Raw genomic sequence first — 19,776 nt, forward strand, 5'->3', positions numbered from 1 at the left:
TCCCCAAGTAAACCTCAGAAGCAGTTCATTAAATTTCTAAAAAAATGTTTCAGAAGCATGGAGGAATACTACTTATAGTCTAAATTGCCTATGGCAAATTTTACCCCCGTTTCATGTTCAGTTTAAGCAAGGGCCATCTATCCAGGCCTGTTGCTGTGTCTACTTTAAATTCAGTTTCAGCAGCTTAACCCAAGATCCGTTACTACCTCCAAATGCTATCACGTTGTCCACACGTGCACGCTTAGTAGCCCCCAAAGAAAGCTTTGCTACGTTAAACGAATTAATATACTCAGAAAATCCTCAAGAATGATAAATTAATGTTATTAAGATTCAGGTTTATCAGTGAATAACAATATATGGTCTGTATGTAAGACTACAGTGGTTTCCATACTTCTTCCTCGAAGACAAGGGAAAATAGTTATTGAGAGATATTTTTTGTAAAGGGCTGTGAGAATTATCTTGGGAGACAGGAGGAGGAGCCGCAGCCTAGGAAAATGGTCTGAGAAGAGAAATTTGAACCCAAACCAGAAATCTAATTTGAGAAAGTGTCTCATAATTGACCCTCTCTAGGTCTCTGGAGGGTAAAGGTAGAGTTGGGGAGGAGGTAGAGGATATTACAACCACAACAGGGACTGGAAAATTCGTTGTTAAGCAGTGTGGTCATTAAGCAAGGCATCACATGACCACACCCGATTTTATTACCATTTTTGCCATGGTCGTTAGGCGAATCACATGGTTGTTAAGCAAATCCGATTTCCCCCATTGATTCTGCTGTCAGAAGCTGGCTGGGAAGGTCACAAATGGTGATCATGTGACCCTAGGATGCTGCAACCATCGTAAATACATGCTGGTTGCCAAGTCCCTGAATTTTGGTCACGTGAATGTGGGGACACTGCAATGGTCGTAAGTGCAAGGACTGCTCGTCACTTTTTTCAGTGCTGTTGTAACTTCGAACAGTTACTAAACTAATGGTCATTATTCAAGGACTGCCTGTAATCTAAGTGTGAAATAACTAAAGCACACACCAACAATGCTGCAGTCTTCTCTATCAAAAACTCTGGATCCTATGAATAGTTAGCAAAAGAACATTTGTGAGCCTTGCTATAATGTCAGTGAACAAGCGCAATGTCAAATAATCTTCATTCAAGACCCCAAGACTGTGAGCAGATGGAACTGGGAGAAGAGGGAATCTGCAACCCCAGTGCCCATTTGTGGAGTTAGCACTTCTTCTGCTTTGACTAAAATTGTTGAAAACTGATAGTGCAGGTTCCTGCCATTGGGAGACAGGAAGCATATGTATGCATGCAGATCCCCATTCTCACTGAAAAACATTGATAGCATAAACCCTCAAAACATAGCCTAAAAAGCAAATGCTCTTTTTCAAAAGGAAAATCAATTTTTACAAGTTGTGATTTTTTCCCCCCTACCCCTAAATAAATTATACAGCAGCTCTGTTGAAAGGAGTCAGTTGGCTATTAATTCAGTCAATTCTTATTCTTATCCTCCATAATCAGGAATTGCTACATTGTTGGGTATTAATCACCAAGTAGATTATTTGCATATTTTGGACTACTAAATCCTGTTGTGCTGGTTAATGACTGCAATAAAGTCTTCCATTTACTAAATCCTGTGTCAATATTATTGATTTTTATTGAGTTAATATTAAATGTATTTTTAGAATCATAGTGTTGGAAGGGACCTTGGAGGTCTTCTAGTTCAATACCCCACACAGGGTAGGAATCCTTATAACATCCCAGACAAACAGCTGTCCAACTTCTGTTTGAAAGCCTTCAGTGATGGGGCAGCCACAACTCCAAGAAGCAGGTTGTTCTACTTTTTAGTTGTTCTCATAGTCAGGAAATTCCTCCTTATTTGAGTTTGGACACCCCTCTGTATAGTTTCTACCTGCTGGTCCTTGTCCCACCCTACCCTTGGGAGCTATGGAGAATAAATCTGTACCCTCTACCCTGTGACAGCCCTTCAAGAACTTAAAAAACTTACCATATTTCTTGTTGACCTTCTCTTCTTTAGGCTAAACATACCCAATTCTTTTAGCCATTCTTCATAGGATTCATCCCCCAAGCCCTTTCATCATCTTTGTCACTCCATTCTGCACACTTTCCAGTTCCTTAGTATCCTTCTGGTTTTTCCTGCCTAGAGACCAGGAGACTGAGAGTTCTAGTCCTGCCTGAGGCATGAAAGTGGCTGGGTGACCTTGGGCCAGTCCCTCCCTCTCAGCCCAACTCACCTCACAGGGTTGTTGTTCTGGGGAAAATTGGAGGAGGAAGGAGTCTTAGGTATGTTCGCCGCCTTGAGTTATTTATAAAAATAATAAAGGGATAGAAAATAAATAAAATAAAATAAATAAATGCAGAATCCTACATTTCTAACCACAGAACTGCATTTTTGTGGTTAGTGCCCAATGCTTGAGTCTATCAGGATCATTTTGAACTTTCAGACTGTCTTCTGAGGTGTTAGCAATCCCCCCAGCTTTGTGGAAATCTGCAAATTTGACTTGTCAAGTCATTTATGAAAATAGTGAAGAACACTAGCCTCAGAATAAAACTCTGAGGTACCCCACTGGATATTTTCCTCCGTGTTGACGTAGAACAATTAAGGATCATATGCTGGGCATGGTTGTTTAACCAGCTGCAAATTTATCTTTTAATGGAACCATCCATCCCACATTGATTGTTTTATCAATGGTCAGATTTATCAGATGCCTACTAAAATCTGAATATGTTACATCCACAACAACCTTGGTTTACTAATCTAACCACTTTGTCAAAATAAAAAGCAATAAGATTTGTTTAGCATGATTTGTTCATCCATACTTAAACAGATGAAACTGTTGAGTTAAATTCAAAGTCTTACCATGCAATAATGATTTAAATAGAAATAGCTTATCCCAATTAAACACTTTGTGCCAACTAGAAAATATTTGTTCATATATTAGTTCACTGTTATGGATAAATACTTGCTTTTAAATGATTGGTATCAATTACCATTGGACATAAAGCATGGCCTCTCCTTAGAAGGAGGCTCAAAATATATCTATTGTCCTAAGGTTGCAAATGCCACTGTTTAGCTTTTTGTATTTTATATCAAAATGATTTTGATTTTATTCTTTTAATGGCATTTAATGAAATGATTATTGTTACTTATACCCAGAGCTGTGAAGGGATGGCTGGCATATATACTGTATATTGTAACTAATAAATAAATTTCTATAATTCAAGCTATTGTATGAGGCAATAAGACTTCTCTGTAAATGCTTTCTTCCACTGCATGAACCTTGTTATTGCATTCCCCTAGATAAATCCAGAATCATATTTTGCTGGGGTCTTATTGAACAAGAGGAATAGAGTAAATGAATAGAATAAACAAGATAAATAGATAACTGTAGTCTTATTAGTAGCAATACTGCACTCATATATGAATGGGAAAAAAAATTGATACAGTTTCACAGATAACCATATCAAGAATGTAGGGATGGGTGCATATGGTCTTTATCTGAAATGGGTGAGATACAGTTAAAAGATACAACATATTAATTGCTTAAAATCCATGTTACCAAGTACATTAATTATGCTTACAGTTTTTCTTTAAACAGAGCTCACTGATTGCAAAACACATGATTTCTTTCTTTGGGCCAGTCCCTCTCTCTCAGCCCAACTCACCTCACAGGGTTGCTGTTGTGGGGAAAATAGGAGGAGGAAGGAGTCTTAGGGATATTCGCCACCTTGGGTTATTTATAAAAATAATAAAAGTGGGATTAAAAAAAAATCTTTAAAAAATCTTCTTCTCAACTAAAACTCAGAGAGGCATATTTCAATCCTCTAGCTCCCCCAACCTAGAAAATCAATTAAAGTTTCCTCTTTATCAGGATATGTATAATCTTTTATATTAGGTATCATACAGTCCAAATGCTGAGCTGGGGATAGCCTTCTCAGCCTTGATCTATAACTGTTCTTTGAATCAGGTTAACATTCACTAACCATTATTTAGCCTGCTTAAAGTGTCATCTGCATTGTAGGTCAGGGGGAGTCACAGTAAAAGCACTGTTGCAACGCTGCACTGCAAACCCTGTCCCGTTTGTCCATGAGTCGCAACACTGCATCCATGTCTAAATGGGGCAGAGGTTGTGGCGCAACACCGTTTTGGCATTCTGACAAAAGCAGCAGGATCCGTTGGATATCACTACTGCTTGCGTATAACACTCGTCCAGTTGCCATGGAAGGACTGGTTTCTATTCTTGATTTTGAATTATTCTGGATCTATTTGTTGACTTTTATTCTAAACTTCATGTTGGTGATCTCAGAATGAGAAAGAGAAAGAGAGAGAGAGAGAGAGATCTTTATATATGAATATTTATTAAATATTTTAAACTATTTTCATTTCTATAAAACACTATTTAAATACATTGCAATTCCCTACCGTTAATTAAAGTGCTCACCACCTACCCTTGAGTTGGCAGAGAACTATCTTGGCATGAAATGTGTACTCCCCGCCGCTAAGCTCCATCCTGTCTCTTATTGCCCTCTGTTCTGACTCGCCAAATGGTGCCATCCTGCTATCTTGAATTTGGCAAAGGCCTGATTGTAAAAATGGCTCTAAAGCAGTGTTTTTCAAACTTGGCAACTTTAAATGAGTGGATTTCAATTCCCAGAATTCTGGGAGAATTCTGGGAGTTGAAGTCCACTCATCTTAAAGTTGCCAAGTTTGAAAAACACTGCTCTAAATTTTCATTTAGCAAAACATTTTGTAACCTCTTAATGGCAACTCCTGTTTACCTTGCTATATGAAAGGAAGGTTACAGGTTTTCTGTGCAGGCCAGCCTTTCTGAAGCCCTGAGTCCATCCAGGTGTGTGGAACTACAGCTATTTCCACCTGCATGGTTAACAGTTACGGTAGTTGGAAATAATATATCTAAATGGGAGATGACAGGAGTGCAATTGAGACAGGCATGTAGAAGGTAACATGGTAACGCAGGGAAAAAAAGCGTATCTAGCTGCAGATAAAAGATGATAGTGATACTGTTTGGAGGAGAAGAATAATTAATGACAAAAGCTGTATTATACAAACCTGTAAATGCATTTTTTTTAATCTGTTCAGTCGTGTCTGATTCTTAGAGACTGCCTGGACAAGTCCGTGCAGCTTTCTTGGCAAGGTTTTTCAGAAGTGGTTTGCCATTGGCTACTTCCTAAATACATTACCAACTATAAAATTAAGCTACTATACCAGGGTTTCTCAACCAGGGTTCTGTGGAACCCTAGGGTTCTGCAAGAGGTCACTAGGGCTTCCCTGGGAGATCAGGATTTATTTAAAAAATTATTTCAAATTCGGGCAACTTCACATTAAAGAGGTAAGTTTCGTTCTTTATTTTTAGCTCAAGAACACTGTTAGTGCATATATACAGGCCTACACATGAATATAATAATTTTGTAACTTCTGGCCTATATTTGAGCCTGAACGTGCAGGGGTTCCCGAGGCCTGAAAAATATTTCAAGGGTTCCTCCAGGGTCAAAAGGTTGAGAAAGGCTGCACTATATAGTAAGTTTATGTTCCTGTACTTTTCTTGCTTGATTTGATGGTTAAAGCTTCAGCAATGTATTTTCTTTAAAGAAACTGTCAAAATGTCATCTTCAACATACACCAGATAAACTTGTTCGTTTGTTTTTTCCCCAGACTTAGGCCTTGATCAATTTATTGTGAAACGCTATGACGGGAAGGTGAGATTTCTAAACTTTTGGATGCATGTTAAATGTATTTTTAACAAAGGTGGGGCGGCGGGGAAGGGGAGAGAGAAATTAGGTGCTTATTTTTTTTCCATTCCACGTGTAAAATAAGCAAAAGCCTATTATTTCTGAAGCAGACGATATTCTTTTTTGTGGCTCACTGTAATGAATGCAGCTACATCTAAATTCTAAGGAGCTTCTCTGCCTGACTCTTATAATGCTGAGACACTAGAGGCAACATCGTGCATCAAAATTAAAAATGGCTTGCTCTTCTACTAATTGTGCTGGGTGATTGCAGCAAAATTGCTACTCCATTTCGCCACCCCCCCCAGCATAGGTTCACATATGTGAATTTTCATGAATTTATTTCTTCCTGTGTCAGAGAAATAGAATGTGTAAAATGGCCCTCATTTTTCTCTTGAAAGTGGAAATAGAAAGGTGGGCCTTTTGCTACCATATTCAATGTGCTCTCACTGGGTATCAATATCCTAATCCACTGTAGTCCTCTTTCATAGATATCTGGGTCAAACCAGTAAGCTAAACCTACAAGTAAAAAAAAAGAGCAGCAAAACATCACCTTAGTAATTTTTCCTCTTCTTCATCTTCTGATGTCCTTATCTCTCTGGGTAACACTCTTAGATAAAAGTCAATTTGTGTAGTGTACCATCTTTTCTTTTCTTTTCTTTTCTTTTCTTTTCTTTTCTTTTTTCTTCTACTTTTTCTTTATTGCTTTTACTTTTCACTTTTTATTTTTATTTCTTTTGACTTTGCTTTCTTTTACTTTTTACTGGCTCATCTGTCATTGCAGTAAACCACAGTGTGGCTCATGTAGTTTTAAGAGCTGACTTTCAGAACGTTGCTGTTTTTTTCCTTCTTCTCTGAAGCAGGCTTCCCCGCTTTTTCCAGAGATGCGTTAGCATTCCCACCAGCCTCCCTAGAGATGGAGGGAAGAAGTCTAACGTGCAGCCACATGGGCCTGAACAGGTCCCTTGACTTTCCTCCATCTCGCTCTGTTCCCTGCGCAAGTGGGATGGTGTCCTGCCTCTTTCATCAGCACATCTGGATGGGCAGAAGGAATAATTTAAGTTGACATTGGTGACAGATTTAAATGCATTCAATTTAAGCCCCTGCTGCCAGAGTACAAGTGATTCTGGAGAACAAGCTTATTAATATGCTTATTGGTTATTCTGGAGGGTAATTAAGAAACACTGTGGCATTTAATATTTAAAACCAGTCTCTGAATGATCAACATAAATGTTGTTGAGAAGGAAGAATAAGTTAAAGCTTGATGCCAAAATAATGTTTTATTTAATTTTTAAAACATATATGCTGCCCTCAAAACAGTTTTCTCCAAAATGCTCGAATGTCAGACTTAGGACATTTGGCCATATATAGCCTCGTTCGCATTCCTCTAATGTGTAGTAATCATATATCCTGAAAATAAGTACTATGGTTTGCCTTTTTCTGAAATACTGCATTAGGTTATTAGATCTTTATTATTTTATGGACCCTTGGGTCACCCAGTTTGTTCTTTCATTGTAGAAGAACAAATATCTAACTTTAGTTCATTTGAACTGGAGATACAGAGCAATTTTAGGTATTTTTGAATGTCTTTTTGTGAGAGCTGTACTTGGAAGGGTGGGCATTACAGAAGATTCAGAGTGTCAAGGACTTAACCCAAAAGGTTTTGTTGTGCTGAAAAAAAGAACAGGTTTTTCAGAAACTTACATACAGTGAGTTCCTTATATTCTTTTGCTGACCTTATCTCATTCACGTTACTTTCAACTTACTTTGTTCTTCTTAGTTTAATAGAACAGCTTCTCTTGGTATGCATTGCAGGGGATGGAAAACTTAAATTAGCAATATATGCACAGCTTTAATTACAAATGCTGTATGCATATTTATATAAATTGCTGTTTTCCCTTCAAAATCTGCAATTATTTGAAGACAGTTTGACAGATGGTACCCTGCTTTGGGGTAGCTTGTCAGGAATATTAGTTATTTGTATAAGCATGTCTGTGCCTTTTACAACACCCAGAAGATGAGATGTTAGCATACATTCTAGTAGATTTGTCCTCCAGATAACCTTGGCCAGCTGCCAATGATACTGGGATCTCAGCTTTACCATGAAGTCAGCCATTAATTTTAAGTGCAATAGTTAATTGGGTTAATTAGCAGTTCTGTACTGAGGTTATTATCAGGGAAAATAGGTCCCCCAAGACCATCTGTTTCTCCAGCCTATTTTCTGAGGTGTTTTTCCATTACCCTGATAACACTGATGTCTATCATCCAACATCTGGAAGACACCAGGCTGGAGAAGAAGATGCTACTGGAGGAGTTATCTTCTCTGATTGGTAACTTTGTGCTCTTAGGAAAAGGCATTGCCCTTTTCTTACAAAGGTTGTTTTATATCTACGAACTGGAGATGTGAGGGTGATCTGGCTGAAACATCTGCCACCCCATTGATTGCCAGGTTTGACTCAGCTGATCTGGTTGGCTAGGTGGGTGTCCCCTTCCTACCTCACCACTCCATGTGTGTTCCTCTCAAAGCTGCACACTCAGTGGAAGAGGATGACCATCCCAGATAGAAGAATGTAAGGATCTTTGGTCAAGGGTAAATCTATGAACTGGTTGGTTTTGTCTACTTCTTGCCTCTGTCGAAGATTTGTGGCTTATTGAATTTGTTGGCATAAACTGGAAGTATTTTACTCGTCTATTGTTACGTGTTTTCTTTTTTCTCTTTAGTTCCCTATATTGTAGCAGGCAACTCATAAATGTCCTGATTTTATTTCCCCTTCCCTTTATTTGTTGCTTCTAAGGAGTTCCTTGTTCCTTGTTCCTGAAATGTTAACTTATTATAGTATTCTTTTTATTCTGTGGTTCCTGCTGTTATGATGTATTTGAAATTTTTTTTATTGGTTTATTTTTCCTTTTATTGTAACCAAACCTTTGCTCATTTTCTTCCTTTTCTTCCTAACCTTTACCCCTCTACTCAGGATTTTTGGCAGGTACTGACTTGTCAGCATGTGCTTTAACCGGTTTGTGCTTTAGACCCCATATCCACCTCCTTTTAAAAGGGACAGTATATATTTATCTTTTTCCCCATTACCTTAAAAAGAAGTTTTCTTCACTTGGATTGTGTTATTTTTTTAATTTTAAAATATGGACATTAAAAAAATTTTTGCTAGAAAAAACTATTAATTCATTGCTAAGCCATTTTCACATACAGTTTCCCCCCCCCCATTTAGGTAAAATAACTAGATGCCATTTCATTAACATTTTCCTGAATGCATTTTATGAACATTTTCTATTCTTTGACCAAATGAAACAATAATCTTTCTTATGATGAGAAAATTAAACATGTTGATTAAACTCTTGAGTATTTTAGGTCCCTTAAGAATAGAAGAGTTGATTTAAGGAAAAGGGCATACCTGAACATGGTTGTGTTCAACACAGTACTGGAACATAAGACCAATTTATACTATCAGTTTCCTTGAGATAACAACTTTGGCACATTTGATTTTTTTTTTCACAATTTTTTCACAATTTTCACTGAGAAATAAACTCTTTGAATTAAAAAAGATTGGCTTCCAAGCAGACATGCATAGAAATTCAATGTCGATTTTTAAACCTACTTTCAGGTTCATTTATCCTCCCAACATAAATGGGTGGTTCTCAGTAAATTATGAAAGAATTAGTAATGGACTCAGGGAAGAGCTATCTGCTGGAAGTGACAATAAAAGCTGTTTTGCTGTTAATATTGTCTTATAAAAATGCAAATAGCATTGGAAAAGTTTGATAATTTGGACAGTGCTTCTAACTCAGAATAAATTATCACCTCTGCTTCTGAACCTGCCAGTGGGAGATTTCCTCCCAGTGCAAATGCCAGCTTCAGAAGAGGGGTTTTCTTCAGCAGACATTCAGATCAAGGATATCTCTCTTCTCCAACCCTTCTCCAATAGCCAATGCTATTTCAGTGTTAAGAACCTCCTGCTTTGCTAAGAACATGGCATAAATCACAGCTACTTTAACCTGGATGCTCTTATTTTCAGGTTGTGCATTGTTTTTCAAAGACTCAAAGGGAAGTTTTTTCAACTTTGGCAAAGGCTACAGCTTGTTTTAGTCTTGATGTAGCTGTAGTGTATATCTGACACAGGTAGTGAGTATCTCTGAAAGAGTTAACCATCTTTTATGACCCTTGAAATTCATGCTTTTGCTTCGTCTCGTGATTGTAGCTAAAAGGTATTAAGGGAATTAGGGGAGGAAAAGCAGGATAATGACAGAAATATGTTTCTAATGAAATGCTAGAAAGCTCTCTAGCTTTTACATTTGCTAATGTTTACGGCTGGAGTGTGTCTCTAATAGCTTTGAGCATTTCCCAGAGTGAGGCATCATAATTCCAAATTGCAGTCTGAGTTCTTTTAACTGACAAATGTGTCTGTGAAAGATTTCACCAGGGAGGCCTTCTTTATAACATGAAATGTTACATCCTAAGCAAATAGGGCATTTTATAACAAGGGGGAATCTTCGCTTCTTTGGCATCTGTACTGACAAGTATTGAATTTGAAGCATCACTTAGGGCCTGGAGAAAGACTTGCCCTGAAGCTCTCTCCACTTGTTTGCCCATATATAACTTGTGATTCATTTTAGAATACTGGTAAACTTTATTCTCTTTCTGAGATAAAGTTTTTGGTTTTCTTTTAAAGAACTGTTAAGATTTTTTCACTGTTGGTAAATCAGAAGCCATGGCATAGTTTTATACTGAATACAAACCTACTATGCAAATGCAATGCAGTGTCAGCAGAAAGCTGCCACAACAGCTTTACTAAGCAAGGGCCATATTATAGTCTGTGAAACATCTATTTGTTTTTTCCTGGAATCTTACTTAGGTTAACATCAACCTGTGATATTGGTAAACTTCCATACATCTTTATCAAATCTCCTGGAATTGGTTTTGGGATGGTTACCTCAGTATTAAACATTCTGAGTAATCCCTCTTTTCTTACTCTTTTGGAGAAATGGGGAAAAAACCATTCCAAATATATGCAGGCAATTGTATGAAAATAGGCATATATGAAAATCAGAATCAGATAAACTATTGGCAAATTGGCAACAAAATCAGTAGGGTGATATATACTACCTGAAGATTGACTTTTATTTTGGGTAGTTATGGGCACACTGAGGTTGTCCATATAATACCATTACTTCAAGAGTTGCATTGGCTAGCACTTATCTTCCAGATGCAATTCAAGGTGTTGGTTGTCATTTTTAAAGCCCTACATGGTTCATGGCTCAGGACCTTGATATATCCATGACAATCAACCTTCTCCTTATTGAAGAGGGCTCACCACTGAGGAAATGCCATCTTGAGGAACCCCAGGCTTGATCCTTCTTGGTGATGGCTCCTGCCTTTGAAACAGTTTACCCCTTCCCTGGATCTTCAGTATATTCTTTACAGAATCATGCAAAGCCCAAATGGTGTGACAGTTTGATTATAACTGTATTACTTGATTGATTATTTGTTTGTTTGTTTGTTTATTTATTGAACTTCTTGACCACCCAACTCATATACAACAACTCTGGGCTGTTTACAAATAAAAATAACATATCACTAAAAAAATACAACGTACATATAAATATATATAAATATAATATAAATATAAAAATACAAATACAAATATAAAATATAAAATATAAATACAAGATGGCAAATCAAGGTCTTACCATTGGCACCATCACGGTGCCAACCACCTCCATGCATGGCTATCCCCCCTCCCACCCCAAGCAAGGTGGAATAACCAGTTTTTAACCCCCTTCATAATAATACTATTTCATCTTATATTAATACTATAAGCCACTCTGAGTCTCCTGAAATGGAGAGGCATTTAAGTAAAACAAACAAACAAACATGAATAGGACAGTCAAGACTTAATGTCTACATACATGTAACACATGGTCAGCTTAATTTCAACATTCTTTGTTTCTCTGTGGCTTAGTCTGTTATCAAAAATGTAGCTTTTGTCTTGTTATTGTGTAAACTCCCCAACTGGATCAATTCTGTAACCAAATTACTGTCCAGTGTAGTCTATGAAGCCATGAAATAGATTAATTCAGTAACCAAGTTAACATTAGTAAAAATTAGAAGATATGGTGGGTGATCTAAGAGGTATACATGTTCTTCCTTGCCTAGTAAATGCTGTTGTTGTCTTCTTTGTGCTATATACACTTCTTCAGTCATAGTTGTTCCTTGGTTAACGTGTGTGTCCCAGAAAACCTAAGAAAATCTTTGATACATGTGGTGCATCCTAATAAGTTAATTTGTTTTTCTTATGAGTTAGCACACCTATAGCAGTCTGGCAAAATACATCCAGTAGCATTTCTTCAAAAATGGAACAGAGCACTGGGGGAAATTACATCTATGTTATCAATAAATCATTGTCTCTCTCACTTATACTTTTTCGAGTATGCATGCTATTTTTGTTGCATAAGGATACATTGATTCTGGAAGAATCCACAGGGTAGTCTTCTCTGAGTTGCAAAATTCTGTATTGCACCTAGAGTGTACAACGAAAGAATGAATGCATAAATGATTTGGAGAGATAAATATGGATCTGTTCTGAATATTGGAGATCCACCAGTAATGAGGAATATCAAATATATTCTGTCCCTCTTAAAGAGGCTTTTTCCTTCTTGCTTTCTTTAGATGGGCTCATCCCTTGCTTGCTGGGCTCCTGCTGCCTGTAGAGGGTCTTGGGATATTGGTGGCTTGTTTTCCTCTGGACCAGCGTTTCTCAACCTTGGCAGCTTTAAGATGTGCGGACTTCAATTCCCAGAATTCTGAGAATTGAAGTCCACACATCTTAAAGCTGCCAAGGTTGAGAAACACTGCTCTGGACAGTAGAATGCTACTCTTCTGAGTCTTGCATTTCAGGTGCAGCTTTTTAATGGTGACAGTTACTTAATTTGTTGCTGGTAAAGGGATCCGTGCTCATTTCTCTTTCTAGCCTCTGAAAACCACCAGGAATACAAGGCCAGCTTAATACATCACAAGGTCAATTTTACAGAGGAAGATTGCATATAGTTCTTTTAAAAGAAAAGTTCTCATTTTTCTCATGGGAATAAACATTTTTCCTTAGCTTAAATTTTAACATTTGCACTATGCACATTTTGTGTGGTTGTTCTGATTTTCTAAGTTTACTGTACAAAGAAATTGTAAAGCAGTTTTCCCACTGAGGCTACAGTATTTCATATAAATGTTCATCTCTATGCATTTTTAAAAAGTCTCACTTGGATAAAATTAATTTTACAGCTAGTGTAAAGCATGTCAAACTATAGTCTGTGTCCTCCCTCCACCCTGTTATAATTCAGCAGTGCAGCCCAGTAGTTCTCTCTTTTGAAATAACCCTCATTACATTTAATGGGACTTTCTCTCAGATAAGTGCCTATAGGACTGCAGTCTCAACTTAGCACACACTGTTTTGGTCATACGCGTAAGATTTGAGTGGGGAAAAACTAGGCAATTTCTTCATTAGACTTTTTAAGCTAATTTTAACAGCAGGGATTTTCTCATGGATTTGTTGACACCACAAAACATAATTCAGACAGTCTACTAAAGAGTCAAGAACTCATCAGCTGAGTTCCCTAATTCCTATCAGAAGTAATAAAGATTCCAACCGTTTTTGAGAATCTCAGGCTGATTCTCAAGATCCTTTTTGTCACCTACAATGTTTGGAAAATCAACTTTAATAAAGCATTTATTAGTGCCCATAAATATATGCTTACTTACATAGACTAATTTAGATCATGTTATTCTGAAATGTTTAGCTACAAGCCTAAGCAATGATGGTTCAAATATCACATCATGGTAGTGAGGAACCAAAGGAGATTTCAAAGGTGTACATCTCTTGTCCATCTGTTGGAACTAAGTGATGTTATATTTTAACATTTTATATTTTATACAAATATATATTTGTATAAAAACCTGTTAGATAACAGCTTGGAAAGGATAACTATTAGGGCTGTGCACAGTTTGAAAATTATTGGAAACTGTACATTGGACTTCACATGAACACACTACCTCTATGTTATTCATTAAAGCAGCCATCTGTTTCAAGCGTCTGTGCAAACCTGAAAAAATGATGTTGCTGCTTTAAGGAGTTGCCTCATTAAAGATAATATGACCCTTAAGGCAGACAGAACTTTTTTTCAGGTTTGCCAAGAAGCCTTTAACGAACAGTGCAGAGGTGTTGTGACTGCACAGGTCCAAAACACTTTTTCCAGTTTTTTTGTGGGGGGTGGGTATGTATGAACAGCCTTAATAGCTATGCTTCAAGCTGAAACAAAGCATTTGCCAAATAGAAAGTTGAGATTGATGCTGCAGTCTCATCAGTATTCCTGTTACAGAAACTAGAATATATCTTCCCTGTAAAGATTTACATCCCAGCTAATCCTGTTTTTATTTTGTAATACACAATGCTTTTTGCCTTTAAACATTCCTAACAATCCACCAACTCCAGTATATATTAATTCAGAAGCAATTCTCACTGGGATGAATTGGTGAAAGTTTACTTACATCCAAGTAAGTACATAATAGCCATATGCTGCCAATTAAAAGGAAATTACTTGAATTTCTGTGTACATTATCCAGTTAGCAAACCTGAGAGTGGTCAATGGGGATTGAAAGAGAATGACATTACAAAAAAAGCGATACACAGAATCTTAAGCATTCATTTTTTCTAATGATAGTTCAGTTCCTGTAATTCCAAATAAGGCAGATGAAACCAAGCAATAAATTATCTAAATGGTTAAGTTGTATGCAGTTCTGGCAGTCATTTTATACAGTACATATATAGTTTTGGTGGAGAAAATAATGCAATGTAATGATTGCTTAAGATTATCAACTTTTTTTTTAAAAAAGTATTGAAGTGTAAACATTAATGGCATGGAAAATGTCACTGAACATTCATTGCTTTCCTTCATGATTTAAGACAATGGTCAGTTTATAGTCATTTTCCACTACTAGTATTCCCTGAGGTATACAGACATTGCTCATTAGGTTTTTGATATTATTATATGAAAAATAAAATAATATAACATTGGAGGTTAGCCATGTTCTTAAAAATAATGCTAGTGACTTTGAATTAAGATGCTCATCTGCTTGTACTTTTGGTGTGCTCATATGGGCAATCTGCATTCATATTTAGTCCAAACTAGACTAGATTACATCCAGATTTGCAAAACTGGAAAAAGTGGATGGGGTTTCCTCTAATTCCTTCTATGTCCTAGCACCATTTACCACATTGTTGTGGTAGGTAACAGGGATCAACTAGACTAGCTTTTCAGGGGCAGAGCAAAGCATTGCAGGACCATGAGAGTCAGAAGATGCTATCCTTTTCCCAGCAGAAGCTCTCCATAGGATCCCAGGTCCCTCATGAAAGGAAGGACCCCCCCTTTCTTTTTCTTTCTTTTTCTTTTCTAGAGACTGGATACCAACTAGTGTGGGCAGAGTTGTGTCCACATTTCCTCCAAAGCCAGAATTAAAAAATAATATAGATTCTGAATTAATGTAATTTATTCCCTCTAGTTCAAATATGTGTGCTAAAAAAAATAATAATTCTGGAGACCCAGATAAAAATGCAAAATCTGCCTGTTAAGTGCACACTGACTAAGGGTATATATTGTAAATGGGCAATGTTGTGATGATTAATAATATTAATGTGCTAGTTCAATTTCTGAAATTGAAATTGTGGTACTAGTAAATAAAGGGCTATAAATAATTATTTGGCATGTTTTTTATATTTGCTGTTTCATAATTCATATATCTCAAAGCATATTACTAATAACGGTGCTTCCAATAAGGCCTTTGGAGTTTTATGTGCTTGGCTCTGTTTAAGTGATGACTGGGCTGTCCATAAATTGTTAGGTTGAAAGTGGCAGTCCTACTTTGAATTTAACTACAGCTTTAAAATCCTCAGGCCTTTTCTTCCTTGATACAGAGGACACTTCTGCAGCCATATGTATAAATGTACTTTGTGATAATGTGCGGTACATACATTATGCCTTACAACAATCAGAGGTTACTGTATAAACTTCTTTTTGGGAATATATGAATACTGAAACCTGGAGTGCCATTGCATGTCAATGTCAGGAGCAGATGGTCTGTGTCCTCCCCATGTCTTGGACTTCAGTGCCATCAGCCCCAGTCAGCACTGCAAACGTTGGGAATTCTGGAAGTTGTATTTGAAACATCTGGAGGACACCAGGCTAGGTTCTTGTTGTTTCTTTAAGAAGAATTTAAGCAGAAAAGTACAGCCATTGGGCGATGGGCATTTTCATTTTGGTAAACATTTCATTCTGATCATGATAGCAACTAGAATATTGACTTCATCAGGCTTGTCAGCAAGCCTGATCTTAATGTTCCTTGCATTTGAGACTATGCTTAGAATTTTGCTATTTTAACAATGCATTTGCTACCTCGTCATTGGCAAGAACCTGCATAAGGACTCCTGCTTGAAAATGGGTTACATTTCTCATATCTTGCCTTTCTGATTACAATTCAAAAACATATAATTGCTGCTTTTTTTTAATTTGTCATGGCTGTAATGCTACAGTATATTACCATAATATCTTGGAAAGTTAACATTTTAACTTTGTCTTAAATAATTTTATTTCATTCATTATGAAAAACGAGTATTCAGAATCACATTTGTTGTCACTTTGACAATTAGGCTTTTTGTGTTCTGTCTTAAAGTAATTGTTCTCTTTCCTGCCTGGACCTTACACAGCAGCCTCTTCAAGAAGTATTGCTTTTTATTGCTCATTTAGCTGAAGGTCTAAATTACTGTTTCCCAATGTGGTCATTTCCAGATATGTAGACTTGGAATCCCAGAATTCCACAACCAGTATGGTCATTGATGAGAATTCTGGGAGTTGAAATTCCCACACCTGGGAGTTGCCAAAGTTTGGAAACACTGGTCTAAATCTATCTGACAGAAATTGAATTGTTCACATCTTTTGACTATATATGCATTACAATAGAAGAAAATATATGCATTATTATATAATATGCAATTACATGTTGGTATATACTATTCAGTTGCACTATGTTTATTTCTAGATGCTTGTCCTATATGAGTAGTTTTTGCTATTCTAGGAATGTTATTTTAAATTCTAATTTAATGGATTAAATTGAATTACTTAATGTTATAATGAGCTTCAGGCAATACTGAACAGACTGCTTATTCTAGGAAATATAATTTTTTTCATAAGCCAAATTGCCTTTTTTTTTTAAATAATAGTCATTTTTGCAGTAATGCTTCCATTTTTATAAATGGGAATTTTATAAAAGAAAATATTTAATTTGACAATAAATAGGAATGAATTTGGAATCCAGGTGCAAAAAGGGCTTGTAATATGTGAGTTGAGCAGAGTGTACTGACTCTTAATCATTCTGATGGTAATGGATAATCATTAAGAGAATGGATAATCATTAAGAGAAGAATCATTAATCTACTCAGCATTAACTACATGTCATTTACTACTACTGTTTATGTATATCATACCTGCATGTTTGCTTTTTAAATACTTTGCATTTGATTCAAGAGTAATACTGCATTGTGCTGGAATGATAGTTGGGGGAAGGTGGTATTGAGATTCATAAAACTCATTCTTACATACAAGAGAAACTGGTTTGTAATAGAATGTGTTTGGATTACTGGCATGCCTGTAGAATTAATATATTTTGCACAACTGCCTAAAGACATAGGTGTCAGAAGCTCATTCATTATGATATTTAGAACTCCATAACACAAAAGTGTATACTCTATTGTGTTCACATTTAAATATGAATTATATATTGTTACTACTCCTAATGTAAAGAAAGATGAGGAATGCCGTAAGAAAATTCTAAATAATAACGGGATAAATACTGTTTTGGTCTAATGTTCTACAAACAGAATGCCTTTAAATGTGTTTAAAATCTTAATTAAATTTAAGATTTTTAAACTCTAAATTTAAGATTTTTAAACTCTAAACTTGCAATCTTAACGTATTTCAGTAGGAATCAATCTGATCATTTCAGTGGGACTTTCTTTTCAGTTAGGGTTGCATGCTAAGAGATACTAAAACGACAGGAGATAGGAGTAGTAACAGTATAATTCTATCATCTTGAAATTATAATAAACATCAGAGTTCTGATTGTAGGCACAGTTTTCATAATCTTACAGAGTGATAACTCTGAATGTTTTCCCAGATAGTGTCAATTGCATGTGTAAATGTTGGCCATACAACATTGTTATCTAGCTTGATCTTTTGGATTTTGTCAGAATAAATATAATGATTTGATACTGATGACAGGATACAACATCATTTTTCAGGATAAGCACTTAATGCTACTTCTCAGATGCATTCTCAGCTCCCTAAAATGTTTTCACTAAGAATGTTTCTGATTCTTGTTACGAGTTCTCCCTTGATATTTTGGCAGTCCTATGTAGCTAGAATTATCATGAAAGAGTTTAGGTGTTATCATTTCTATCAGTATGATTACTTTATTTCGTTACGGCTTTATCTCCAGTTCAAGTACTTCATGTAGAAATAGGCATCTGAATCTCAGTCACAATTTCTAATCAATGCTTTCTCTACATTTCTTAATTAAGATAGTTACTGCTTCAATTTTTTCTTGCTCTTCAAATGCAACAGATGATGCTGTGATGATGTCAATGTGCTTTAAGTATCATTGCTTAACAAATTGTCTTTCCTTTATCTCATATATGATGGGATCCTCGCTAGACAGAGGTAACAGATAGGGAACAGTTGTATAACTGGACCCTGGTGTGTTGTTGATGGTGTCTTTCGTTCCCTAATATTGCTCTTAAATTTGTGCTTGTGATTTATGTGCTTCTGTGCTTGCATGCTTCCATATACATTAACCACAACTCACTTGATCCTTTTTAATCTTTCTCTTTCCTGTGTGTGTGTGTGTGTGTGTGCTTGTATGTGTAAAATATGTCTTCTAATACTTCCGAAAAAAATAACTATTTTAAAATTATAGAATTCAACCTCTCTAACCCAATTTTTGCATCTTTTTTTGGCCTTTAAAACTTCAGAAGGCAAAATGGCTTAACAGTTTCCAGTTTACTAATTAAATCTATGGATAGAGTGGGAAAGAAGAGAAATAGTTATATGCCATAAGAATCAGAATCATCTGCCTGCTTTACAATTACCATAAATAAAATGTATTTATTTCACTGTATTGATGATAAATGGTGGCCTCTTAACTATGATACTGAGATTAGGTTTGGCCTTCTATCTTTATTTGCATTGGAGTATCATTTCCCAATCCTGATGTTAAAATGAGTTTTGCATTATGTATGCCTTGCCTAAATCACAGCTAGGACATATCCTTTAAATCATGGTCTGCAAACCTTCAAAGCTAGTTAGTTTTGCAGTTTTAGAAAGTACATGTTAATATTAATTCTGGTTTCCTGCAATGGTCATATAGTGCAAAACTGCTATTAAATTCAAATGCTGAAACCTGCTTCCTATTTCTTAATCAAATTAAGAGATGGGCAGTATTATATCTATGCACAGAAGTATAAAGGTTCTCCAAACCAACCATCAGTAAATTCTTTCTGACCACTATGTATTAAAAATGGCAAGGGAGAATCTTTAAAATACCTAATACTAGGCTAGTAGGAAACAACAAGGCATATCTTGATTTGTCTAGGATTGAAAATGTTAACAGCAAGATCCTAGCATGCTCATTAGAAATAATCCCTGTTTTCAAAAGGGTTTAGTCCCAAATAAGTGTGCATATGACTGAAATTTATGTACAATATAGATAGAAAAGAACTTGACTTCAAGGTTTTAATCCTCAAAAGCCCATCTGATAGATTTAAAGGCTGGAAAGGTATATGGATGGTAATAGAAGGAATTCAGGAAATGAATAATGGTAATAATAATAGAGGATTAAAGCTGTGATCTGTTACTAATTAAGTATATTTTTCTTCTCTTGGGATTGTGGTTTTCGTGATCTTTTAAA

The 19,776-nt window shown here is 36.1% G+C and overlaps 1 protein-coding gene across 1 annotated transcript in view; it reads left to right on the forward strand.

Moving 5' to 3' along the window:
- Window positions 1-19,776, forward strand: part of MICU1 (mitochondrial calcium uptake 1) — a 113,140-nt gene that overhangs the window by 29,196 nt on the left and 64,168 nt on the right. Inside the window, exon 4 of the mRNA XM_063307499.1 lies at window positions 5,689-5,732. Within this exon, the coding sequence (XP_063163569.1) occupies window positions 5,689-5,732 (44 nt within the window). The remainder of the gene's footprint in view (window positions 1-5,688; window positions 5,733-19,776) is intronic.

The sequence above is a fragment of the Candoia aspera genome, chromosome 6 (assembly GCF_035149785.1).
Source record: "Candoia aspera isolate rCanAsp1 chromosome 6, rCanAsp1.hap2, whole genome shotgun sequence".
In the NCBI taxonomy this organism is placed as follows: Eukaryota; Metazoa; Chordata; class Lepidosauria; order Squamata; family Boidae; genus Candoia; species Candoia aspera.